General features: G+C 43.0%; 1 protein-coding gene, 1 long non-coding RNA gene and 5 pseudogenes across 2 annotated transcripts in view; all 7 read right to left on the bottom strand.

The window, feature by feature from the left end:
• Nucleotides 1-18,690: 18,690 nt before the first annotated feature.
• On the bottom strand, nucleotides 18,691-22,080 carry LOC119328778. Its single transcript, XR_005159151.1, has 2 exons — nucleotides 20,950-22,080; nucleotides 18,691-20,797 (listed from the first exon to the last, which is right to left on the bottom strand). It is a non-coding gene; the product is annotated as an uncharacterized LOC119328778 (long non-coding RNA).
• On the bottom strand, nucleotides 19,257-19,356 carry LOC119334926 (annotated as a pseudogene).
• On the bottom strand, nucleotides 19,483-19,581 carry LOC119334925 (annotated as a pseudogene).
• Nucleotides 21,350-21,450, bottom strand: LOC119334928 (annotated as a pseudogene).
• Nucleotides 21,588-21,674, bottom strand: LOC119334927 (annotated as a pseudogene).
• LOC119334929 lies at nucleotides 21,754-21,855 on the bottom strand (annotated as a pseudogene).
• A 1,081-nt stretch (nucleotides 22,081-23,161) lies between the features above and the next one.
• LOC119329259 (myosin-11-like) overlaps nucleotides 23,162-26,519 on the bottom strand; it is a 12,908-nt gene continuing 9,550 nt past the window's right edge. Inside the window, exons 28-38 of the mRNA XM_037602274.1 lie at nucleotides 26,231-26,482; nucleotides 25,993-26,148; nucleotides 25,715-25,921; nucleotides 25,439-25,582; nucleotides 25,214-25,284; nucleotides 25,014-25,113; nucleotides 24,676-24,732; nucleotides 24,241-24,297; nucleotides 24,063-24,143; nucleotides 23,904-23,986; nucleotides 23,162-23,812 (exon numbers count right to left, since the gene is read on the bottom strand). Coding sequence (XP_037458171.1) covers nucleotides 23,689-23,812; nucleotides 23,904-23,986; nucleotides 24,063-24,143; nucleotides 24,241-24,297; nucleotides 24,676-24,732; nucleotides 25,014-25,113; nucleotides 25,214-25,284; nucleotides 25,439-25,582; nucleotides 25,715-25,921; nucleotides 25,993-26,148; nucleotides 26,231-26,482 — 1,332 coding nt within the window. The 3' untranslated portion in view covers nucleotides 23,162-23,688. The remainder of the gene's footprint in view (nucleotides 23,813-23,903; nucleotides 23,987-24,062; nucleotides 24,144-24,240; nucleotides 24,298-24,675; nucleotides 24,733-25,013; nucleotides 25,114-25,213; nucleotides 25,285-25,438; nucleotides 25,583-25,714; nucleotides 25,922-25,992; nucleotides 26,149-26,230; nucleotides 26,483-26,519) is intronic.

Here is a 26,519-nt window from a genome sequence, read left to right as displayed (position 1 = left end):
GTGCATTACTGAGAGGGCCCAGAGATAGCTCTCCGACAATCGGAGTGACAAATCCTAATCTCCATCTATGCCAACTCAACAAACACCATCGGAGACACCTGTAGAGCATCTTTATAATCACCCAGTTACGTTGTGACGTTTGATAGCACATTAAGTGTTCATTTGGTATTCGGGAGTTTCATAATCTCATAGTCATAGGAATCCTCCTCACCACAATAATTTTTGCACGAGCGAGTGATGTGCGCGGGCCATGGGCATCGATGCCCCACGAATCATTCGGATCTAATGACAAATGCCGAAAGTTCGGAAGTTAACAATTTCGATAATCTCTTCATGTCATAAGTAGATGTTGTTTTGGGCATGTCTTATAAAGCTTTTAAAACTTTAACCGTAAACATTATTATCAAGTAATAGGAGTACAACGTAATACATGTTGTACCGCCCCTAAAAAATACATGTTGTATTGAAATGTATAATGTGCTTAGTTTTCTTCTTGCGTGCACATTTTCCTGATGAAATCACATTCATAGAGTTCTAGGCAAAAATAACAAAATCAACACTCCAAAATACTTTCAACAATAGTCTTTTTGAGCATCATTTTTTCCATATCATTAGGAATGTTTTTTCTTCAAGAAATATGCACGTCCAAAAACATTTAACAATGTTTATTGAAAAAAATCACAACTTTTTAAACATTTTACTTTTTTTTAATTTTACTGTTCATGGGATGCATTTGAGCTCGGGAGCAGAAACCCTACGTCTAGAGCCACTTTTCTTGTGCCTGTAAAACAAAACACTAGCAAAGAAGACGTATCATTAGTGAAAAGGCGGCGCTAGGCGCCGACCGGCCGGTCGCGCTGCAATCACACGATTAAGTGCATAACTGCCACTAGATCGGTGATCCCAAGCAGGTGTTCCCCAACCCCACGCGTAGCCCGGCACCAGCACGTCCATTCTGCTCGCAAATTGATGCCCGCCGAGCTCATGGTCGGCGGCACCCCTCTTCGCTAAACTAGCATCAGACACACCACCGCTCACCGATGCTCGAGGTCCTCGCTCATCGCAGTTGCTTGCACCGCACCGGTTGCAGCACCAGGCATGCTCGGTTCCAGCTTTGCCCCCATGACTTTTGCAAAATCGGGTGCCCTCTGGTTCCAGCTTGCTGTGTGTCGGCTGTAGCATCGTGCGCCTTCGGTTGCATCTCGCCAGCATGCTGGTTCCAGCTTGTCATCGAGCTGGTTGCAACACCAAGCACTCCTCTAGTTGCAGCTCGTCGTCGTCCTTGTAGCACCCTCGATAGCCCAGTTCTAACCCCTTGCAATGCCCGTCGTAGCACGCCGGTGGTCGATTGCACCACCCAGTCGTCGTTGTCATGGCAACTCCGCATGGCCTGCCGATTATAGCTTTTGATTTCTCCGATCGTCGCTTTTAGCTTCGCCAGTTGCAACATCGGCAGTCGTTAGCGTGATCGCCGACATGGTCGTGTGCCTGCAGTTAAGCTTATAGCTGTTTGAAGTAATTGCAAGAGGCAAATGACAAGTAGTAGAATAGTTGTTCTCATTGATGATGGGATTACATATATATAGCCCCCGAAGGGGTACGTCCGAAGGGACACGAGACAACCGCCTCAATTAGGAAGAGCAAGGATTAATAGGATTAATTAAATCCTAACACTCCCCCTAATCCATGCTTGTTAGTGTAAGTATCATCATCTTGAGAAGCTCCTCCAAAAACCATGTGGGAAAAATATGAGGAGATAGGTGTTTGATATGTTGCTAAAACTCCTTCAAACCCAGTGGGAAAAATAAGGAGAAAATGATACAACATATAATGGTCATTATCTCTTTTAACTCAATACGAGAAAAACTCATAGAGCTTAGAGGACAATAAATGTGTCATATATACTTTCCCAAAACCCCGGTGGGGAAAACAGGAAGTATGTCATATGATCTCATGTTGATATTACCTCATTAAAAACCTTTATGAGAACCCGTAAAGTAAACTCATGAAGGGAAAAAGATTATAATATGATGCATTGAACAGGAAAAATTCAGGAAGATGCTCCCCCTGATTCTTGCAAAATTCGAAGCCGTCACATACCAAAACATAGAAGTTAGTAGAGACCCGCTGAACAAATCAGTCGCATTGATTTGACTTGCAAGATATGCAATATAGTGATATTGCTTATTATGTAACCTGTTTGCATCCGAGCAACACAAGAAACATTATCGTTGAGATAATGGTTGGTGGATGCAGCCATGAGGTCTGTTTCAAAGACTCTTCATGAGAGGGCTACCACACCTAGTAGGAACACTAAACTTGTCTACGATCTGACATAGTGGGGATCTGATCGATGTATCCAATGATATTGGTGTTCAGATTTCTCCAAAACTGAAAAACCAGGACAAGATGTTTCATGCCTTGAAGATATCGGAAGATATTCTTGAGTACCAACCAATTGTGTTTGGTCGGTCCAATGGCATATGGAACGTTGAGTCCCAATATCTCATTTCCATCATCTCTTGGTCTAAATAGATCATTCTCTATGTCTAGATAATGAACTACCATGAGAGTTATGGATTGATAATATTTGTCCACAATGAATTTCTCCAATATATCTTGGATATAGACAACATAGTATACCATAATGTATGAATGAAGGTGCTCAAGTTGTAGTAAAGAGTGGTGTTTTGGTTTACCCAAATCCTTCATTTAAACTCCGTCATTAGATGATTACATGTGTCATCATTGCAGACATACAAACATGCATAATCATCTTTGCAGGAGTAACCCTTTTGTATAAGGAACTCACTACGTCGGTTGTACCATATGTACCGACCACAATAAGTCGTATGGTGACTTACTAGTTTTACACAATGTATGTTGCATTTTGTATTTCGATTCAGAATTGAGATTCCATCGGAAATCAATCATATATGTCTGAATCTAGTGATCCACATGGATATGTAATCACTACATCTATCAACTGCAGAGATAGATGATTTTGTATTGCCAATGATATAAGTTATCGGAAAGAGATTCCACCTCTGGAGAATAGTTGGGTATCTGCGTGAACCCTTGTGCTACAATACTTGCTCTTTGTTTCACCACCTCATCGTTCTCAATTCTGTTTCCAGAAAAAAACTGGTGTAGGTATTGTTTATGAATACCTTCCCATTATTGAGCACGATCATTTCTACCTAGATTATACCCTTTGCTTGAGTTCAGTCCGAGTGTTGTTCACACTTTGCCATGGCCATGGTCTTTGGATCTGAATCATTTGAAAGGTTTTTGCAATCTAGTTGAGAAATGCCATTTGCCCTCATCTCCTAGGGCCGGCGCCCCCCCTAGGGGAGCCTATATAAAGGGGGGAGGGAGGGGCAGCCGCACCCTTGAGTCTTGGCGCCTCCCTCTCCCTGCTACACCTCTCCCTCTCGTAGTAGAACGGCGAAGCCCTGCTGCGGTGACCCCTGCATCCATCACCACGCCGTCGTGCTGCTGGATCTTCATCGACCTCTCCTTCCCCCTTGCTGGATCAAGAAGGAGGAGACGTCACGCTGACCGTACGTGTGTTGAATACAGAGTTGCCGTCCGTTCGGCGCTAGGATCTCCGGTGATTTGGATCACGTCGAGTACGACTTCCTCATCCCCGCTCTTTGAACGCTTCCGCGCGTGATCTACAAAGGTATGTAGATGCAATCCGATCACTCGTTGCTAGATGAACTCATAGATGGATCTTGGTGAAACCGTAGGAAAATTTTTGTTTTCTGCAACGTCCCCCAACAGTGGAATCATGAGCTAGGTCTATGCATAGTTCTTTTTGCACGAGTAGAACACAATTTGTTGTGGGCGTAGATGTTGTCAACTTTCTTGCCGCTACTAGTCTTATTTTGCTTCAACGGTATTGTGGGATGAAGCGGCCCGGACCAACCTTACACGTACGCTTACGTGAGACCGATTCCACCGACGGACATGCACTAGTTGCATAAGGTGGCTGGCGGGTGTCTGTCTCTCCCACTTTAGTTGGAGCGGATTTGATGAAAAGGGTCCTTATGAAGGGTAAATAGAAGTTGACAAATCACGTTGTGGCTTTAACGTAGGTAAGAAAACGTTCTTGCTAGAACCCTCTTGCAGCCACGTAAAACTTGCAACAACAATTAGAGGACGTCTAACTTGTTTTTGCAGCAAGTGTTTTGTGATGTGATATGGCCAAAGTTGTGATGAATGATGAATGATATATATGTGATGTATGAGATGTTCATGCTATTGTAATAGGAATCACGACTTGCATGTCGATGAGTATGACAACCGGCAGGAGCCATAGGAGTTGTCTTTATTTTTTTGTATGACCTGCGTGTCATTGAGAAACGCCATGTAAATTACTTTACTTTATTGCTAAACGTGTTAGCCATAGTAGTAGAAGTAATAGTTGGCGAGCAACTCCATGGAGACACGATGATGGAGATCATGATGATGGAGATCATGGTGTCAAGCCGGTGACAAGATGATCATGGAGCCCCAAGATGGAGATCAAAGGAGCTATGTGATATTGGCCATATCATGTCACTATTATTATTTGATTGCATGTGATGTTTATCATGTTTTTGCATCTTGTTTACTTAGAACGATGGTAGTAAATAAGATGATCCCTCATAATAATTTCAAGAAAGTGTTCCCCCTAACTGTGCACCGTTGCGACAGTTCGTTGTTTCGAAGCACCACGTGATGATCGGGTGTGATAGATTCCAACGTTCACATACAACGGGTGTAAGATAGATTTACACATGCAAACACTTAGGTTGACTTGACGAGCCTAGCATGTACAGACATGGCCTCGGAACACAGAAGACCGAAAGGTCGAGCATGAGTTGTATAGAAGATACGATCAACATGAAGATGTTCACCGATGTTGACTAGTCCGTCTCACGTGATGATCGGACACGGCCTAGTTAACTCGGATCATGTTATACTTAGATGACTGGAGGGATGTCTATCTAAGTGGGAGTTCATTGAATAATTTGATTAGATGAACTTAATTATCATGAACTTAGTCTAAAATCTTTACAACATGTATTGTAGATCAAATGGCCAACGTTGTCCTCAACTTCAACGCGTTCCTAGAGAAAACCAAGCTAAAAGACGATGGCAGGAACTATACGGACTGGGTCCGGAACCTGAGGATCATCCTCATAGCTGCCAAGAAAGACTATGTCCTACAAGCACCGCTAGGTGAAGCACCTGCTCTCCCTGCAGAACAAGATGTTATGAACGCTTGGCAGACACGTACCGATGATTACTCCCTCGTTCAGTGCGGCATGCTTTACAGCTTAGAGCCGGGGCTCCAAAAGCGTTTTGAGAGACAAGGAGCATATGAGATGTTCGAAGAGCTGAAAATGGTTTTTCAAGCTCATGCCCGGGTCGAGAGATATGAAGTCTCCGACAAGTTCTTCAGATGTAAGATGGAGGAAAACAGTTCTGTCAGTGAGCACATACTCACTATGTCTGGGTTACATAACCGCTTGACTCAGCTGGGAGTTAATCTCCCGGATGACGCGGTCATTGAAAGAATCCTTCGGTCGCTTCCACCAAGCTACAAGAGCTTTGTGTTGAACTTCAATATGCAGGGGATGGAAAAGACCATTCCTGAAGTATTTGCAATGCTGAAATCAGCAGAGGTAGAAGTCAAAAAGGAACATCAAGTGTTGATGGTGAATAAAACCACTAAGTTCAAGAAAGGCAAGGGTAAGAAGAACTTCAAGAAGGACGGCAAGGGAGTTGTCGCGCCCGGCAAGCAAGCTGCCGGGAAGAAGCCAAAGAATGGACCCAAGCCCGAGACTGAGTGCTTTTATTGCAAGGAAAGTGGTCACTGGAAGCGGAACTGCCCCAAATACTTAGCGGACAAGAAGGCCGGCAAAACGAAAGGTATATGTGATATACATGTAATTGATGTGTACCTTACCAGTACTCGTAGTAGCTCCTGGGTATTTGATACCGGTGCAGTTGCTCACATTTGTAACTCAAAGCAGGAGCTGGGGAATAAGCGGAGACTGGTGAAGGACGAGGTGACGATGCGCGTCGGGAATGGTTCCAAGGTCGATGTGATCGCCGTCGGCACGCTACCTCTACATTTACCTACGGGATTAGTTTTGAACCTCAATAATTGTTATTTAGTGCCAAGTTTGAGCATGAACATTGTGTCAGGATCTCGTTTAATACGAGATGGCTACTCATTTAAATCCGAGAATAATGGTTGTTCTATTTATATGAGAGATATGTTTTATGGTCATGCTCCGATGGTGAATGGTTTATTCTTAATGAATCTCGAGCGTAATGCTACACATATTCATAGTGTGAGTACCAAAAGAAGTAAGGTTGATAATGATAGTCCCACATACTTGTGGCACTGCCGCCTTGGTCACATAGGTGTCAAACGCATGAAGAAGCTCCATGCAGATGGACTTTTAGAGTCTCTTGATTATGAATCATTTGACACATGTGAACCATGCATCATGGGTAAAATGACCAAGACTCCGTTCTCAGGAACAATGCAGCGAGCAACCAACTTATTGGAAATCATACATACTGATGTGTGCGGTCCAATGAGTGTTGACGCTCGCGCTGGTTATCGTTATGTTCTCAGCCTCACTGATGACTTGAGTAGATATGGGTATGTCTACTTAATGAAACACAAGTCTGAGACCTTTGAAAGGTTCAAGGAATTTCAGAGTGAGGTTGAGAATCAACGTGACAGGAAAATCAAGTTCCTGCGATCAGATCATGGATGAGAATACTTGAGTCACGAATTTGGCACACACTTAAGAAAATGTGGAATAGTTTCACAACTCACGCCGCCTGGAACACCTCAGCGTAATGGTGTGTCCGAACATCTTAATCTCACTCTATTAGATATGGTGCGATCTATGATGTCTCTTACCGATTTACCGCTATCATTTTGGGGCTATGCTTTAGAGACTATCGCATTCACTTTAAATAGGGCTCCGTCGAAATCCGTTGTGACGACACCGTATGAATTATGGTTTGGGAAGAAACCTAAGCTGTCGTTTCTAAAAGTTTGTGGATGCGATGCTTATGTCAAGAAACTTCAACCTGAAAAGCTCGAACCCAAGTCGGAAAAATGCGTCTTCATAGGATACCCTAAAGAAACTATTGGGTATACCTTCTACCTCAGATCCGAAGGCAAGATCTTTGTTGCCAAGAATGGATCCTTTCTAGAGAAAGAGTTTCTCTCGAAAGAAGTAAGTGGGAGTCAAGTAGAACTTGATGAAGTATTACCTCTTGAACCGGAAAGTGGCGCAACTTAGGAAAATGTTCCTGTGGTGCCTGCACCAATTAGAGAGGAAGTTAATGATGATGATCATGAAACTTCAGATCAAGTTGCTACTAAACTTCGTAGGTCCACAAGGACACGTTCCGCACCAGAGTGGTACGGCAACCCTGTCTTGGAAATCATGTTGTTAGACAACGGTGAACCTTCGAACTATGAAGAAGCGATGGCGGGCCCGGATTCCGACAAATGGCTTGAAGCCATGCAATCCGAGATAGGATCCATGTATGAAAACAAACTATGGACTTTGACAGACTTGCCGGATGATCGGCGAGTGATAGAAAACAAATGGATCTTTAAGAAGAAGACGGACGCGGATGGTAATGTTACCATCTATAAAGCTCGACTTGTCGCTAAGGGTTATCGGCAGGTTCAAGGGGTTGACTACGATGAGACTTTCTCTCCCGTAGCGAAGCTGAAGTCCGTCCGAATTATGTTAGCAATTGCCGCATACTATGATTATGAGATATGGCAAATGGACGTCAAAACGGCATTCCTAAATGGTTTCCTTAAGGAAGAATTGTATATGATGCAGCCGGAAGGTTTTGTCGACCCTAAGAATGCTAACAAGGTATGCAAGCTCCAGCGATCCATTTATGGGCTGGTGCAAGCATCTCGGAGTTGGAATATTCGCTTTGATGAGATGATCAAAGCGTTTGGGTTTATGCAGACTTGTGGAGAAGCCTGCGTTTACAAGAAAGTGAGTGGGAGCTCTGTAGCATTTCTCATATTATATGTAGATGACATACTTTTGATGGGAAATGATATAGAACTTTTGGACAACATTAAGGCCTACTTGAATAAGAGTTTTTCAATGAAGGACCTTGGAGAAGTTGCTTATATATTAGGCATCAAGATCTATAGAGATAGATCGAGACGCCTCATAGGTCTTTAACAAAGCACATACCTTGATAAGATATTGAAGAAGTTCAATATGGATCAGTCTAAGAAGGGGTTCTTGCCTGTGTTGCAAGGTGTGAAATTGAGCTCAGCTCAATGTCCGACCACGGCAGAAGATATAGAAGAGATGAGTGTCATCCCCTATGCCTCAGCCATAGGGTCTATTATGTATGCCATGTTGTGTACCAGACCTGATGTAAACCTTGCCGTAAGTTTGGTAGGTAGGTACCAAAGTAATCCCGGCAAGGAACACTGGACAGCGGTCAAGAATATCCTGAAGTACCTGAAAAGGACTAAGGACATGTTTCTCGTTTATGGAGGTGACGAAGAGCTCGTCATAAAGGGTTACGTCGATGCTAGCTTCGACACAGATCTGGATGACTCTAACTCACAAACCGGATACGTGTATATGTTGAATGGTGGAGCAGTAAGCTGGTGCAGTGCAAGCAGAGCGTCGTGGCGGGATCTACATGTGAAGCGGAGTACATGGCGGCCTCGGAGGCAGCACATGAAGCAATCTGGGTGAAGGAGTTCATCACCGACCTAGGAGTCATACCCAATGCGTCGGGGCCGATCAAGCTCTTCTGTGACAACACTGGAGCTATTGCACTTGCCAAGGAGCCCAGGTTTCATAAGAAGACCAGGCACATCAAGCGTCGCTTCAACTCCATTCGTGAAAATGTTCAAGATGGAGACATAGATATTTGTAAAGTACATACGGACCTGAATGTAGCAGATCCGTTGACTAAACCTCTCCCTAGAGCAAAACATGATCAACACCAGAATTCCATGGGTGTTCGATTCATCACAATGTAACTAGATTATTGACTCTAGTGCAAGTGGGAGACCGTTGGAAATATGCCCTAGAGGCAATAATAAAAGGATTATTATTATATTTCCTTGTTCATGATAATTGTCTTTTATTCATGCTATAATTGTGTTATCCGGAAATCGTAATACATGTGTGAATACATAGACACCAGCATGTCCCTAGTAAGCCTCTAGTTGACTAGCTCGTTGATCAACAAATAGTCATGGTTTCCTGACTATGGACATTGGATGTCATTGATAGCGAGATCACATCATTAGGGGAATGATGTGATGGACAAGACCCAATCCTAAACATAGCACAAGATCGCATAGTTCGTTTGCTAGAGTTTTTCCAATGTCAAGTATTTTTTCCTTAGACCATAAGATCGTGTAACTCCCGGATACCGTAGGAGTGCTTTGGGTGTACCAAACGTCACAACGTAACTGGGTGACTATAAAGGTATACTACGGGTATCTCCGAAAGTGTCTGTTGGGTTGACATGGATCAAGACTGGGATTTGTCACTCCGTATGACGGAGAGGTATCTCTGGGCCCACTCGGTAATGCATCATCATAATGAGCTCAAAGTGACCAAGTGTCTGGTCACGGGATCATGCATTACGGTACGAGTAAAGTGACTTGCCGGTAACGAGATTGAACGAGGTATTGGGATACCGACGATCGAATCTCGGGCAAGTAACATACTGATTGACAAAGGGAATTGTATACGGGGTTGCTTGAATCCTCGACATTGTGGTTCATCCGATGAGATCATCGAGGAGCATGTGGGATCCAACATGGGTATCCAGATCCCGCTGTTGGTTATTGATCGGAGAGCCATCTCGGTCATGTCTACATGTCTCCCGAACCCGTAGGGTCTACACACTTAAGGTTTGGTGACGCTAGGGTTGTAGAGATATGAATATGCAGTAACCCGAAAGTTGTTCGGAGTCCCAGATGAGATCCCGGACGTCACGAGGAGTTCCGGAATGGTCCGGAGGTGAGGAATTATATATAGGAAGTGCAGTTTCGGCCATCGGGAGAGTTTCGGGGGTCACCGTTATTGTACCGGGACCACCGAAAGGGTCCCGGGGGTCCACCGGGTGGGGCCACCCATCCCGGAGGGCCCCATTGGGCCAAAGTGGGGAGGGGAACCAGCCCATAGTGGTCTGGTGTGCCCCCCTTGGCCCACCCCATGCGCCTAGGGTTGGGAACCCTAGGGTGGGGGGGCGCCCCACCTGGCTTGGGGGGCACTCCACCCCTTGGCCGCCGCCCCCCTAGGAGATCCCATCTCCTAGGGCCGGCGCCCCCCTAGGGGAGCCTATATAAAGGGGGGGAGGGAGGGGCAGCCGCACCCTTGAGTCTTGGCGCCTTCCTCTCCCCTGCTACACCTCTCCCTCTCGTAGTAGAACGGCGAAGCCCTGCTGCGGTGACCCCTGCATCCATCACCACGCCGTCGTGCTGCTGGATCTTCATCAACCTCTCCTTTCCCCTTGCTGGATCAAGAAGGAGGAGACGTCACGCTGACCGTACGTGTGTTGAACACGGAGGTGCCGTCCGTTCGGCGCTAGGATCTCCGGTGATTTGGATCACGTCGAGTACGACTTCCTCATCCCCGCTCTTTGAACGCTTCCGCGCGTGATCTACAAAGGTATGTAGATGCAATCCGATCACTCGTTGCTAGATGAACTCATAGATGGATCTTGGTGAAAACGTAGGAAAATTTTTGTTTTCTGCAACGTTCCCCAACATCTTTATGGTACTTGAATTCTCCCCCTAATGCCTGGAAATATTCCTCATTGAATCAACATACTGGCCTTGAATAATGCCCCATTCGAGGGGCTTGAGGTATTGATGGAAATACAGTTATTCCTCACATAGATCCCAACTATATGTTGAGGGGCCAATGATGTATGCCGGGTGGTGATATCAGCGTGTAACCGAATTACTGCAGATAGGAAATACTTGGTAGATTTCCACGTATAAAAGGTAGAGGGAATAATATAATGCAGTTTGGTCATGAGCGTGTAAGACTGCATGACTCCAACATAAAGTTGGTAAGTTGCAATTCCAAAGTAAAGATTATGCAATGAGCTTAACTCTTTGGATAGGATTCTACCAAACCATTTTGAGTCTAGACATTAGGACAAATTGCTAAACATCAATCCAAGGGCCATAAAGAAGGCACTCAAGGAGAATTCTGCAAGGTTATCCATTCGATTTGCTTGAAATCGATGTCAAGATAATGAGCCAATGGTTTTGTGTGAATAAAGCACACACTTAAGACCATCATGTAGATATGTCGTTTAGAACCATGGAATACCTGAATAGTCTACTCAATGGTTGGGAAGAGCCACTTACCTCGACTTGATGCATTCAAGGAGTCTGAGTGGTTCAGCATACACTTTAAGGTGTACAAGCCTTAAAATTTTCCTCCGTGTGTCACATGTAGTGCACGTAAAATCCAAATATTGTTAGAATGTAGCATCATAATAATCATAAACCACTGGAATTGCTGATAGTTTCGGTTTCAACCCAATGTCAATGATGACCAAAGCAGGAATGCCAAGTCTGTCATGCAAAAGACACTCTGGAAAACTATCTCATGCGTAACATGTGCTACGGGTTTTGTAGTATGTGTAGTGCAATGCCAATGATACATAGAGAATGTGCTTGCCATATCCGTTGCATATGGTAAAGAGAAGATATTCCTCTTTGTTGTCATCATAAGTTTCACTATGGAAACTACTTTGACGGATACCTCTATAGTTTAGTAGGGTACGAGCTAAACCCGGAAGCAATAAAGCATCCTGGCGATACTCGAGTACCCACAAGGATAGTAAATATGACTCGAGTTGAGCCAACAAATACCTCATCGCGTCTAGCGATTTTAAAATATCTCCTTTCTCTCAATGAGAGTGGAAACATTGGACTTCCCTGAGTATAGAGTGTGTGTGGTGCATATGTCCACAAGGCACATATCATTTTTCATCGGATTGACTCCCGTATAAATCTATATATAGACATGAAGATTTTCAATATGAAAATCACTGTCAGATATATAGAATGCATACAAATGTATGTGTATCAAAGTGCTGATACAATATATTGTGATATACAATATATGATGACAACAATACTTATATTCTTATTAGAACATCGTAAATTGACATAAATTATGTTGACCACTCAGGAGATTGAGAGACTAGAAGAAGTCTCCAAACATGTCGGTTGAGGCATATTCAACCATCAAGTTCTCCGTGCTCATAGGGTCCCGTCACAGCTGGTGTTGTCGGATTGAAGGTTGAAGTAAGATTCAAACCTTTTCCCTTGAGGTTCATTGTATCCCAGGAATTGCTGATACAGAATAACCAGATTCTGAGATCTGAATTTAATGCCTTATAATGTATAAGACAACATTTTTCTGTTAGCGGTGTGATCCTGACCAGAAGTGAATCCTGGATTGCACACATTATCCCACGAGACACAAGAGCGATCATGATGTCCATGGCCCCGATAGGGCAGTGGTGGCCATTGAGGGCGAATGCCCCAAACTCTATAGCCATATGTTACCTCTATGGGTAAACCAGAGATAACTAATTTACAACCAGTAAATTAAAGACCATCATGGTTGATGTTATAATGAACTTAGCAAAATCAATGGGTATTTCAAGAAGTTATCTTGAAACCATTAGTGTGAATCTCAAATTGCTAAATATGACACCTTGAAGATAATCTCCAAAATGGAGTAGATCTCGCAGCACTAGAGAGTATAATCTGATGGAACCAGTAGATACTCACTCGTAATGCCTTATGTCATGACTTAGTAAAATGCGTGGGAGAGCACTTTGTAAAGCAATTATAATGTCAAAATGACAAAATATAAGCTTTAACAGTAGTCATTGATAATCTGCGAAGGCAGTAGATCTAAATGACTACCTTGTGATCCCAATACATCGATTTGAAGAAATCACTTTGAATTTTGCATTCTTATTTGCAAGAAATTAAAAATCTCAATTACAAATAGACGTATTAATCTCAACATGTAGCGGACATGGAGATACATACATTCCGGAATACATCGTACTCAACAGAAATACACCACTATTATAATGAATAGTAATGATGTTGCAAACTTGATGTTCAAGTGAAAAACTTGAATTGTATAGATCCCAAATTAAATGAGATGATCCTGTATCAAGTTGCAAGATAATTCAACAAGATGAATTAATATTTTGCGTGAGAAAATTAATCTCAATCGCTATGAGATTGTTTTGCGAGAAAATAAAATTCTCAATCGCAAATCAATATGGATGTGCGAGAAAACTTAATCTCAATCGCAAAACAGCGTCGTTGTATTAATAGGACATGTTATAGGGATTGCTAAAAAGCACACACATTGAACATGTCAAGCATCAACAACCACATATTTCTGGATTTTTTTTAAAGAAACTCAACAGATAAATAGGCTACCATGCGTGATGAACTAAGCAGGAAGGCTTAAGAGAAAACTGCAGAAACTCATTTTTGATTATGAGAAACTGCAAGGGCTGCAGTCAAAGCAGCCGAAGAGATAAGGTTCTCTTCTGCAGTTACGATTGGGACTCGTCCCAGATAATCGTCGCCGCCCGGAGACGGCCGCACTGTGCGCCGCCGCGCGCTGGGTCTCCCTCAGGGGAAGAGGCCGGGAAGGCCGCGCCATGGCCGCCGTTTCGGGCTGCCACCGCTCCAGGTGGTTGCGCCACCAGCGTTGCCTTGCTTTGCTGACACGCATGGAGCAAGTCACCGACGCCTGAGGGACGAGCCGCCGCGGCGCGCGCGCTTCAGGCGTCGCCGGCCGGAAGCCGCCACAATTCCCTCGGCAGGCGAGGCCATCGAGAAAGTCGCTCCGCGTCGGATGCGGTGTCCGCGTCGTGCGACGGGAGGCTTCAGTAAAACAGCGTCGTGCGACCTGAGCGGCCATGGCCGTTGGCCACTGCTACCTTCGACCGCCACAGCCTGGTGCCGCGTGGGCGCGAGCGCCGCAGTAACCGACGAGCGAGATGGGTTCGCCGACCGTAAGAAAGAGCGCCGCGTCAGCCGTTGGCCGTCTCCACTCCAAGAGGAGTCGGGGCTGCAGAGGAGCCGCGCTAGGAAGCCCCACGCAGAGGCCGAAGGCCATGGTCGTGTGTTGTTCTTCCCGCTGCTGCATGCCGGAAGGCAGCCGAAGGCCATGGCCTGCATGCCTGAAGACAGTTTGTTGCGTAAAGGATTAAAATCGGAAGGTAGCACCTTGATTCTTGTACGTAGCAATTAGATCAAGGCTTCGGTTGCTTCTTGACTCCGATTTCTCTCTTTCTTGATTTCAATCCATCGAGCACAGGGATATGGATCGAAGTTTGTTGTTGCTCCATGGCCGTGGTCGTCCCGTCCGGATTAGGAAAAACAGGGATTAATAGAATTAATTAAATCCTAACAATAGCTATGCCGGTTGTAGCACCTTGCAACTCCTCCCCCTCGATCTTACAACGCATATCAGGGGTGCTCACGGCACCGCCGCCCCTCCCTTTCGCCATTCGCAGCTCTTAGCGACATTGGCCCGCAGCAGAAAGTGGCATGACCATGACATGTGGTGCGGCCCGCATGAAGCGATTAGGGGCCGGGCGAGAAAAGCAATGCATGGGCCCCACCGTACGTAACGCCTCCACATTAATCCTAGTCGGTCGATCAAAACGAATCATTTACCTTAGTGAAATGAGGCTCCCTATGCACAATGTATTGGTACAATCTCTAACGTAGTGGCCCACAATTTGGTAGACACACGGGGGCTGGCAATGCTCCGCTCCACAGCTTCCAAAGCGGAGTTGGCGGAACTGTAGTTTAAAATGGCGGAGTTGCCATTTAGCCACTTCGTAGATTCCAAGAGTGGACCATTTTGGCACAAATTCTTCTATTTTTTTGGACTAATAATCCTCCCAGCTTTAAAGTGCGGCACGAAGGCTTCCCCTCAAAAAAAAATGAGGCTCCCCTTGCCTCACGTTTCAACGTCACTTCTCTCCATTATTTATTTTGCCCTTTTTTTTGCATCGTGCACCTAGTCCAGTAGATCTTCAAAGTCCTTCTAGGTATGATATACCTGATCGTCTACGCTATAAAGCCTAATTTGGAGAAATAATGAACTCCATTTGGGGACTAGAATGATAAAATACTTGCAAAATTCAGAGCACTGAAGCTTCCACCTTGCATACCAACCTGTTCTTATGAAATTTGATCACATAGATCGTAGCTCATTTGTGAAAACCCATCTACAAAAGTAGGAGGTATGTATCTAAAACCAAAGTACTACATTATAAGCTAAGACTGTACATCACATTTACAAAGAATCAAATACAAAATCAGCCTAAACATTTACTGGAGTTAAATACTCTGGTTTTTATACCACGACACAACTTCACATTGTTATTTGCTCTCAGTCCACCCTCGACCCATATGGAGTACCATCTAATGCCTGAAAAATACACTTTAAAAACACAATGAATTAACACAAGTAGTCAGCAACCATGTTTGGTAGAGGTACAAAAGGACATCTCATCAAGCACACACAGCAACACAGGCAAAAAACACCACAAAACTGCAAGAGCACCAATATTCGCTTGCTCAAGAAGACAACCAAAAAAACCATAAATCACTCTGCAGAAAGACCAATGAACATCCCAGCAATCAATTTTGCAAAAACATCACATAGAAGAGGGAGTATATGACAATTAAGTAAATCAACGTTGCAAAGCATCAGCAGAAAGACCAATGACCATTCAGCAGCAGAGTTGCAAAAATATATTAAAGCATTGTCGGATGGCAAGTTGGAGCATTCTTTCAATCTGCAAGCCTTCATCATACTTCTTGCTTCAGCATATTTGTTCCCTGGAGTCCACTTAGCCAGCTCGGCAGAAGAGTTCAGAAAGATTGAGAATTTACTACTGAGAGAAACCCAGGAAAGAAACAAAGGATGGGATGAACCAAGCACACGGCCAAGCGACGGAGAAATGGATTCAGATCTCCATTTTTATGGCTAATTGTCAGGTTTGCAATTCACTTGACAAACCCCACCCAACACCCAACAACAAGTGCCTCGGACTAAGCCCAGGCGGAGGAAACACACATGAAATCAGCAAATATGTAGGTACAAGGAAATTTCAAGGTGCACAAACCAAAAAAGACAATACCAAACAGAAAAAGGAACAACATTCAGTTGCAAGAAAAGATCAGAAGAATAGAGCTTAGCAGAAACACCCTAATCCAAAAAACACCCTAATGACCAATTAAGCAAACAGAGTTGCAAAATGCTATAAAAACATATATGAGCACTCTTTTGATCAGCCAAGCCTTCATTCATAGTTCTTGCATCAACATATTTATTCCCTGGAGTCCATTTAACCAGCTCAGTCAAAGGCAATTAAGAGTTTAGGAGGGTTGAGTAGTTCCAAGCATGCAAGGAACTGAAGTGATGGTAGTAGTAGTGGTGGTAGAAGAAGCAGCAGCAGCAGCAGCAGGAGGAGGTTAAGAGCAGCTCCAACGGACCCCAAAAAACCCTTGTAATTGCCAATCGACCAAAGCAGCCAAGCAAGCTTCAACAGGGAAGGGAATTCAGATCTCCATTCTTAGTGGTAATCATCAGGCAGCTAGACCAGAATGCTCAACGGACAAAGCAAATATATTAACTGCAAACATCAACACAAAACAAGAAAAAAATATTTCAAAGCGGCGCATTTGAGAAAACTAATACAGAGCCCAAACAACGCTCTCAACTAGAATAATACTATTACAGAACTCAGCATTCCGTGCATTTGCCAAAAGCCATCAAACTTTTTGTATCTCCAAACACCATCACAGGAGCCGAGAGTGTGCATACATGTTCCAATTCAAATCCAAAAATTGCTACATTATTTAGGAACAGAAGGGGTAGGATCCACCACCGCAGCAGCCTAAGCTACGTTAGCTTCAACGGAGCTGAGAAACGAATACTATCAGATATTCATTCTAGCCTTGATCAAGCTGGCCAAGCACACAAGGTTCCGTATTTGACAAACAAATACTATCAGATATTCTGGCCTTGATTTTCATATCTGCTAATCTTGCTCGAGTCCAAATATAAGTACTACAATTCATAAAGAAGTTACGTTCAGATCCGGTCAAATCTTTCCTTACCATGAATCTAGTGGGGGGCATTCATCCAATCTGCCAAAGCCTTTTAGCTTTTGCTACTAGACATCCATTCCCAGAGCTCATTTAGGCTGCTTTGTGTGTACATGTGTGTGGGGGGGTGTTTGTAATGTACTGCCAAGAGAAACCCAGCCAAGAAACAAAGGAGGGGGAAGGCATCAATCAAGCACAGCAGGCCATGCGGGATTCACTGAACCACCTACCTCAATCAACAACAAATGGCTCCAGCTAAGAATTTTTCAATGAAAAACCCAGGCAGAAGAAATACAGAAGAAATTAACACAGGAAATCAGCAACCATGTGTGGAGGTACACAAGGAAATCTCAACGTGCACCAATGAGAGCAACAATATTCAGTTGCCAGAAAAGATCACAAGAATAGAAATTTAAGGGCACTGCAGAAACACCCAATGGCCCTCCAAAACATACCCTAATGACCATTAGGCAATCAGAGTTGCAAAACGTTATAGAAACATATAGGAGCATTCTTTTGATCAGCCAAGCCTTCATTTATACTTCTTGTCTCAACATATTTATTCCCTGGAGTCCGCTTAGCCAGCTCAGTCAAAGGAAATTACAAGCATCTTCATTCATACTTCTTGTTTCAACATATTTATTCCCTGGAGTCCACTTAGCCAGCTCAGTCAAAGGAAAACATTCAAAGGAACACCAGTGATGGAGGTAGCAGCAACAGCAGGTTAAGAGCATCTCTAGCAGATACCCCAAAAAAACCTGGAATTGCCAATGTAGCAGAGTGGCCAGCTCAGTCAAAGGAAATTACAAGCATCTTCATTCATACTTCTTGTTTCAACATATTTATTCCCTGGAGTCCACTTAGCCAGCTCAGTCAAAGGAAAACATTCAAAGGAACACCAGTGATGGAGGTAGCAGCAACAGCAGGTTAAGAGCATCTCTAGCAGATACCCCAAAAAAACCTGGAATTGCCAATGTAGCAGAGTGGCCAAGCAGGCTTCAACAGAGAAGTGCATTTAGATCTCCATTCTTAGTACAATGCACACTATGGTAATCATTAGACAGCTAGATCAGAATGCTCCAATGACAAAGCAAATAGATATATGCAAACATCAACATGAAATGAGAAAAAAGCAACTATTTCAAAGAAGTTGTGCATTTGAGATAGCTAATACAAAGTCCAAACAAGTTTCTCAACTATAACATTAATACAAAACCAAGAATTCTATGCATTAGCAAAGCCTTCATACTTTTTGTGTCTCCAAACACTCTCACCGGAGCCCAGCTAGCCAGGTTGGTGGAAGATAATATATATGCGTGTGTGCATGCATGTTCCAATTCAGCAAGGAGGGAGTACACATCTTATATTTGTGGACGGAGGGAGTACATCATTTAGGAAAGGAGGGAGTAGGATCCACCACAGCAACCTAAGCTAGGCGAGCTTCAACGGAGCTGAGAAGAGCATTCAGACCTCAGAACTTCATTCTTTATGAAGAGGTGTAATCATCAGGCTGGCCAAGCACACAAGGTTCCGTATTTGATAAGCAGATACTATTACATATTCTGGCCTTGATTCCTGTATCTGCTAATCTTGCTATGTCCAAACATAAGTACAACGATTCACACAAGTTTTGTTCAGAACCCAACAAATATTGCCATGATGATTTCTACAGCAAAACACCAGGGCATTAAACCATTGAAGGTAAGTTATGTTCAGAACTCAACAAATATTGCCATGATGATTTCTACAGCAAAACACCAGGGCATTAAACCATTGAGGGTGGGCAGCCAAGAAACCAGGATATTCAACAAGCACAGCGGCCAAGCAGGCTTCCACGGAGAAGTGGGTTCAGATCTCCATTCTTGAGGATAATCATCAGGCTGGCAGTTCAGGGAACCCCACTTATCTGAACAAGGAAGTGCCTCCAGCTAAAAGAAATCATTGTGAAAATGCTCACACTGTATTTACCACAGTTAATAGCACCTAAATCAAGATAATAAAATGCAAGGAGAAAAAAGATAAAAGGAAATTAGCATCAGAGATTCCCCTAGACGGATGCATCATTCACAGCCCCGACTTGAAATCGGGAGCGCTGCAGAGTCCCTGTCTTGCTTGTCGTCATTTGCCAATTATGTTTGTACCAGATTTGTTGCAACGCAAATTTAGCAAACAACATCAGATCAAAATCCATAGGATAAACAGCTACGAATAGCAAACACCAGTGGAAGAGTGAGAAAAGATACTGTGAATTTAGATTAGCATCAGAGATTCCCCTAGACGAATGCATCATTCACGGCCCCGATCTGAGCCAGAGCCGCTGCAGAGTCCCTGTCTTGCTTATCGTCATATGCTAAAACAAAATTTGACAAGGCAAAACACTCCATGGGAGGAAAGTGAGAATAGCATCAGAGATTACCCAAGAAACCCCGCCAAGAATGGAAGAAAGAAAGAAAGCACAGCGTCCAAGCAGGTTTTGACGGAGAATTGTATTCAGATCTTCATTCTTAGGTTATTCATCAGGCTGGCAGTTCAGCCAACCACATACCTCAACAACAAAATGCCTCAAGACTGAGCATTTTCCATTCCAAAATGCTTAAACTGTATTCAATAAAAAAATGCAGGCAGAAGTACTACAGAAGAAATTAACACAAGAAACCAGCAACCACAGCTGAGACATACACAATATAATCTCAAGGTGCACAAACCAATGAGAGCAACAATAAGGGCACTGCAGAAACACCCTACTGACCCTCCAAAAGTACAGCCAAATGGCAGTTAAGCAATCAGAGTTGCAAAACTCTATACAAACACATAGGAGAGCATTCTTTTGATCAGTCAGCTCGGTCAAAGGAAATTAAGGCCTCCTTTGGTTAGGAATATCATGGGGATAGAAAAATCATATGAAGTGAGATGACATGCATCTCAATTCCTATAAAACCTTGGAACTGCCAATGCACCAGAGTGGCCAAGCAGGCTTCAACAGGGAAGTGCATTTACATTAACAGGCAGCTGGATCAAAATGCTCCAATGTCAAAGCCAATATATCTGACTGCAAACATCAACATGAAACAAGGAAAAAGCAACGATTTAAAATAAGTTGTGCATTTGAGATTAGCTAATACAGAGGCCAGACAACTCAACTAGAATAATATTACAGAACCAAGAACTATGCATTGGCAAAGCCTTCATACTTTTTGTGGCTTCAAACACTCTCACCGGAGCCCAGCCAGCCAGGTTGGTGGAAGATTATATATATATATATATATATATATATATATATATATATATATACACACACATATGTGTGTTGTGCATGTATGTTCCAATTTACTCCCAAGAGCAAATTGCTACATTATTTATGGAAGGAGGGAGTAGGATCCACCACAGCAGCCTAAGCTAGGTGAGCTTCAACGGAGCTGAGATCTCAGAACTTTATTCTTTATCCAAAGGTAATGTAATCATCAGGCTAGCCAAGCACACGAGGTTCCGTATTTGATAAATGAATACTCTTTACGTACTCTGGCCTTCGTTCTCGTTTCTTTTAATCTTCGCGATGTCCAAACATAAGCACTACAATTCACACATAAGTTATGTTCAGATCCAAATAATACTCGCATGATGATTTCTACAGCAAACCACCAGGCATTGAACCATTAAAGGTGAACTGATACCAAACACTACTTATAAACAAGTAAACCATGAATCTAGTGGGGGGCATTCACCCGATCTGCCAAAGCCTTCATAACTTTTGCTTCTACACATCCATTCCCGGAGCCCATTCGGCCTGCTTCGTGCATACACGTATGTGTGTGTGTGTGTGCGCGAGATGCATGCATGTTGAATGTTGGGGGTTTTGCAATTTACTCCTGAGAGAAACCCAGCCAAGAAACAAATGCCATGACAGGTCAAGCACGGCGGCCAAGCGGGCTTCAACGGAGAAATGGATTCAGATCTCCGTTCTCGAGGATAATCATCAGGCTGACAGTTCAGTGCAACAACAAGGTGCCAAGTTAAAAGGAAATCACTGCGAAATGCTCATACTGTATTGAACACTGGTACAGGCAGCTAAATCAAAACAACAGAAGACAAAAAAACAGGGAGAAAAAAGCAAGTGAAGTGAAAATAGCATCAGAGATTCCCCTAGACGGATGCATCATCCGCGCCGCCGATTTGAAATCAGGAGCGCTGCAGAGATCCCTGTCTTGCTTATCGTCTTATGCTAGTTATGCTTGAACCAAATTTGTTGCGGCACAGATTCATAAATCAGATTAAAATACAAAGTGGAAAAGAAGCTAGCAAACGCCAGTGGGGTTCAGGTGCGTTCAGGCCGAGACCAAGAGAGAAGATGGCGTGACTTAGATTAGCATCAGAGATTCCCCTAGACGAATGCATCATTCGCGGCCGGGGCCGCTGCAGAGTCCCTGTCTTGCTTATCGTCATATGCTAGTTTCTTCTGTTCACGAGGCGAAACACTACAGCCTATTTATGCAGAAACAAAGCAAAGATGGTGCGGGAGGAAATTGGGAATAGCATCGGAGATTCCCCTAGACGGAATGCATCATTCGCGACCCCCGATCTGAAGTCGAGGGCGCTGCAGAGTCCCTGTCTTGCTTGTCGTCATCTGCCAGCTCTTGGCGAAACCCTAATCCTCTTCCACAAAAAATAAGATCCCCTCAACACCAAAGGGGAAAGCGAAGAACGCATTGAAGCAAAAAGAGAAGAAGCTGAGAAATGCAGCGAGAAGGAAATAGACCGAAGAACCATAGGGGAATTCGCGGTGAGACGGCTAATGGCTGGTGTGATTTCGCATGGAGGACTCGACTCGAGGGGGGATTACGGCTGGAGACGAATGAGGGCTGAGGATTTAGGGTTTGGAGGGGAGGGGAATATAAAGGGACAAAGCTGAGTGGTAACTGGGCCGGGCCTCGCTGCGTAAGAAGGCCGGAGTGATTTCTCCCGTTTTCTTTCTTTCGTTCTCTTGTTCTCCTTTTCGGCCTGCAAAGAAACAATTCGGTCTTCTCAAAAGAAAAAGAAAAAACAATTCGGCCCCCTCAAAAGGAAACATACAAATGTCTCAAAGACAATACAAATAATTTGGCAACGCCTTTTCAGTGCGTCGTCTGAGTAGGACTTGCCGGCGCTGCCAACTTCGTCGCTGCTGAAAAAACTCTTATCCATAATCATCTGGGTATGGGAGGCGGCGGCCGCCCCAGTAAAGGAAACACAACGGTGGAAAGATGGAGAAGAAGAAGTGGCTTCAGCGGCGATTATCAAGGGAAAAAAGCCCTGTCGGCACCATTAGGACGAAAACCATCTTGAATTCACCTCAAAATCACCCGGTGTGACATTTCTATCAGTTTTCTAAACGTTTAGGGTATAACTAATTCGGTTTTATAGTTCAGGGGTTATGGACCTATCAAGGAGGATTTTAGAGGGAAAACTATACTTCTCTTGGAAAAACTAGATACCTCCTATTACAGCTCAATTTTTTTTCCTAATGTCTTCGAAAAATAAGTTTTTTTGATAGAAAAATGAACACATGTTGAATTGATTTGATTTTCTCATGAACTAGGTAAAAAAATGTACCTAATCATCTGTGTATGTGTGTGTCATTGTGTTTTTTTTCTCAAAAAAGGTAATGTATTAATATCATGACAATATCAATTACACCTGACTTTGCAACAACACGATATCAAGAGCTACTCAAGACATCAAGGATGTATAAAAAATGACTTCTCTTGGGGCGAACAATGTACAAAAAATCTGGATTAACAAAGGTAGTCTTGAGTCAAGGCTTCTAGCACAAGAAGATATAACAAGTCACAGTTCACACATCCTACGGGGAAAATGAAGACGCGATCAAACGAAAGTGACACAGAAAACAATCTCCGACAGACCAATGTCTGTCACTGAACAAGCAGATGAGCCCTAAAATTCACACAGCAAAGAATCATTAGCTGCAGATCAATTTTGTATACTGCTATACACAGGATTAGTACAAAGGTTGCACATAATGTGTATGACTGAATAGCAAAGGGAAAATGTTTCCTATTACACCGCTCTTGCAAACTCACCTCAAAAGTGCTCTAAAACTACACAAGGGTCTACGGAATGAACGAATCTCAGCTGAATCTGCTAAAACTTTCTGTCTAGCTGAATGGAACTATTGTCACCACTCTGTTCTTAAGAAGAATAAATGGAAGGAAATGAGTAGAGAAACAAAATAAAGAATCTGTGGCACTGAGGTGAAACTACTTTTGAGGTGAGCTCAGGCAATGCACATCTGCCATCAACTTCCTAGCTTCTACCAGGAAAGAACACCAAAGTTCAGACAAGGATGCCAGGTGTTGCATTTCACTGGTCACTGGTAAATAGGAAAACTCAATCTGCATAGACTGCCCAATTATCCGTCAGGGCCAGTGCATCCCATGCCTTAGGCTTTGTTCTGGCCAACACACGCTTTATTCAGGGGGCGGCAACAAGAATACAAAGCCCGAGTTCTCCCGGATGAGTGGGGGCGGTTCGATATCAGATATGTCAATCTGCTGCATTGATTTGGATATGTCATCGACGGAGAACGGTATGCTGCATTTCAAAGTGCAGAAAGGTTAAGTAGGAGGCATTTGAGATGAGTTGCCATAGTATATGCAACTGATAGGAGTAGAGAGGTAGCAACCTTGAGTCATCATCCAGTAGAAACGAATTGCTTACAGGATTGTTGGAGTCTTCTGTCATCAATACTCTCATGTTTGATATGACCTAATTTTAAAAAATCATCTGTTATCAATTCTTATCTGGTTAGATGGAGCACAAGTATGACTACTGTGAAACATACCTCTGGGGACACGCTATGTGTTCCGTACTTGTCATCCCAGTACATAGTACTGATCCTGTATAGCTGTTGTATACTAAGTACCTGAACAGGATATTCAGGGTTGTTATAAAATTCCAAGGAAATCTAACTTTTCAAACAAAGGGGCGTAATGAAAGACTTAATGTATTTCTCCACTTACTGGACAGAGGTCATGACTTATTTCATCCAACGTTTTCTTTGGCTTTTGATGAATCACCTGGAAAAATGATATATGTGAGAGACATGTGCATGCAATTTGGCAAATGCACAATACTGCAATTATTTGTATCAATTCTTGTATCTCAAGTGTTGAGGTCCGCAGTATGTCCGCAAAGTCGAAATTCCGGCTTGTGGTTTTTTCTCGGTAGGAAAACTTTTAAAGGAAAAATAATAACTAAAAGGGTGTCCATTCTTCTAACACAATATTACATGCATTTTGGTGTGTGTGAGAGAAAATCAAAGGGGTGTTTCAGTCCGAACTCCAGAGTCATGTTGCAATCATTTTCTCATATCTTATCAGCAATAGCCTAGATACTTATTCTACCGAACAAATATTTGTGGAAGTCATGTTCTAAGAGCACATGAAAAGTCATACCAGGAAACCAATAGCTTGTCTAATATGTTTAAGCTCATCCCAGGCTGAACCTGCATACTGCAAGTACGAAAACACTAGATGAGTTAATCTCTAAAAAAAACACTAGATGAGAAATCAATATTTGAGGCAGCTTTTTTACAACTATTAATCAACTCAGAAACTTCTTGGGGTAATGAACATGACAAAAATATCTTATTTGTACTTCGTTTTGCTGTTGATCACTGTAAATAACATAACATGATTTAGGCACAGCTATATGGTCAAGAACAATATGCAGGACTAAAACCCATTCAGAAAAATAGATGTTACCGTAGCTCTGCTGCCCCTTATTTATTTACCTCGTCAGTAGCTCTATAGCACCAATGCTCAAGTTCAGCCAATCCTGCTTTTACGTACTCGCCGTTACTGAATGAGCAGCACTCCCTTCTTAATAGAAGACTGAAGATAGATAATAATCATATGAAGCTCAGTCAACCAATTCTGGTGTTTACAGGCAATCAAATAGGTGTAGTTCATTTATTATGTAAATATATTTTACCTGTTAAATAGCTGTACATTGATGAAGGAGAATATCTGAGTGAATACTTTCCGCACCAAGAATGGAGGAACCTGGGGCAGTGATACAAACAAGTAGGATTTTATTAGATACATCTTTAATCATGTTAAATAAACATACACATAATTATGAGTGATGGTATTACAATTTACAACTGCTGAAGATATTGCTAGTTATACATGAAATAAAAGGAAACAACAAACTAACATTGTTCACTTTAAGTATGTTTAAGAAATTTCCGAGGCTTTTCACAATCCCTTGCCAGTGAGCAATCAAAGCTTGCTGTGCAGCTGTATTTGTGTTTGAACGAGAAGATCCTTTCATCATGCTTGCTCTTGATGTTCTTGGGGCCTGAATTGATGACGACAATAGCAAATATGATGCCAATTAAGCAGAAATAATGTACCCATATTTGTTATTCCACAAATAAAAGTCAAGCTAGTAAAATGACTATCATTCTCTGAACTTAGAAAGCATAGGCACCTGAATGCACAATCCGAGCAAAGGAGAGATCTCTTTCTTCAAATTATCCCGTATCATTCCATATATCTTCTCTACATATGCCGTAAGTTGCTGTTTAAACAGTAAAGCGGGATACTTGGCTTCCACTTGTCTCAGTGTCTCTACTCCACTAACCATGCTTCCATTTATTAGAGCAAGATTTACACCTTGTGGAGTCCCTCTGAAGCTCTGGAAAGAGAAAAACAGAATCACTCAGTAACTATTATGAAGCTTCTGTTAAAGAAGCAAAACTTGTGTACCTGTGTCATCCTTCCAAAAAGAGTAGCAGAGGACGACCGTCGACGCTGTGGAGCCATTCCTGTTGATCCACTCGCTTTCAGCGTCCGCTGAAGCAAAAGCAACAGCGTTGAAGCATTTGAGAGCCAATATGCTAAGACTTCGTTATTGTCCTGTGTCTATAAAACACAGAAAATGGTAATTCAGCATTACTGTAGATAATGATAATTTGATAGTAAGGTTGAATCACATGGTTAGAACCTCAATTGCATGTCCAATGGTCTGAATAATCCGATCAAAAACACTTGTCCGCTCTACTTCAAATGATCTCCAATGAAGAAGGCACTTGTATATAATACAAGCAGCAACTGGCCGATTCCCAGCAAATCCCAAATGCTGGGCTATGCACCTAATTAATAGATCTTGATTTTCCTGCTGCTTTTCATTTAGAGATTTCTGTGGCTTATCGTCTATGTCATATTCCTTTTTAGGAGAGGCTACAACAGCGGACTCCTGAAACACCAAAAGATTAAAAAAAAGATGGATATCA

Source organism: Triticum dicoccoides, chromosome 7A (assembly GCF_002162155.2).
Source record: "Triticum dicoccoides isolate Atlit2015 ecotype Zavitan chromosome 7A, WEW_v2.0, whole genome shotgun sequence".
Lineage (NCBI taxonomy): Eukaryota > Viridiplantae > Streptophyta > Magnoliopsida > Poales > Poaceae > Triticum > Triticum dicoccoides.
The sequence above is the reverse complement of the archived record's forward strand: the minus strand, read 5'-3'. Positions and strand labels throughout refer to the sequence as shown.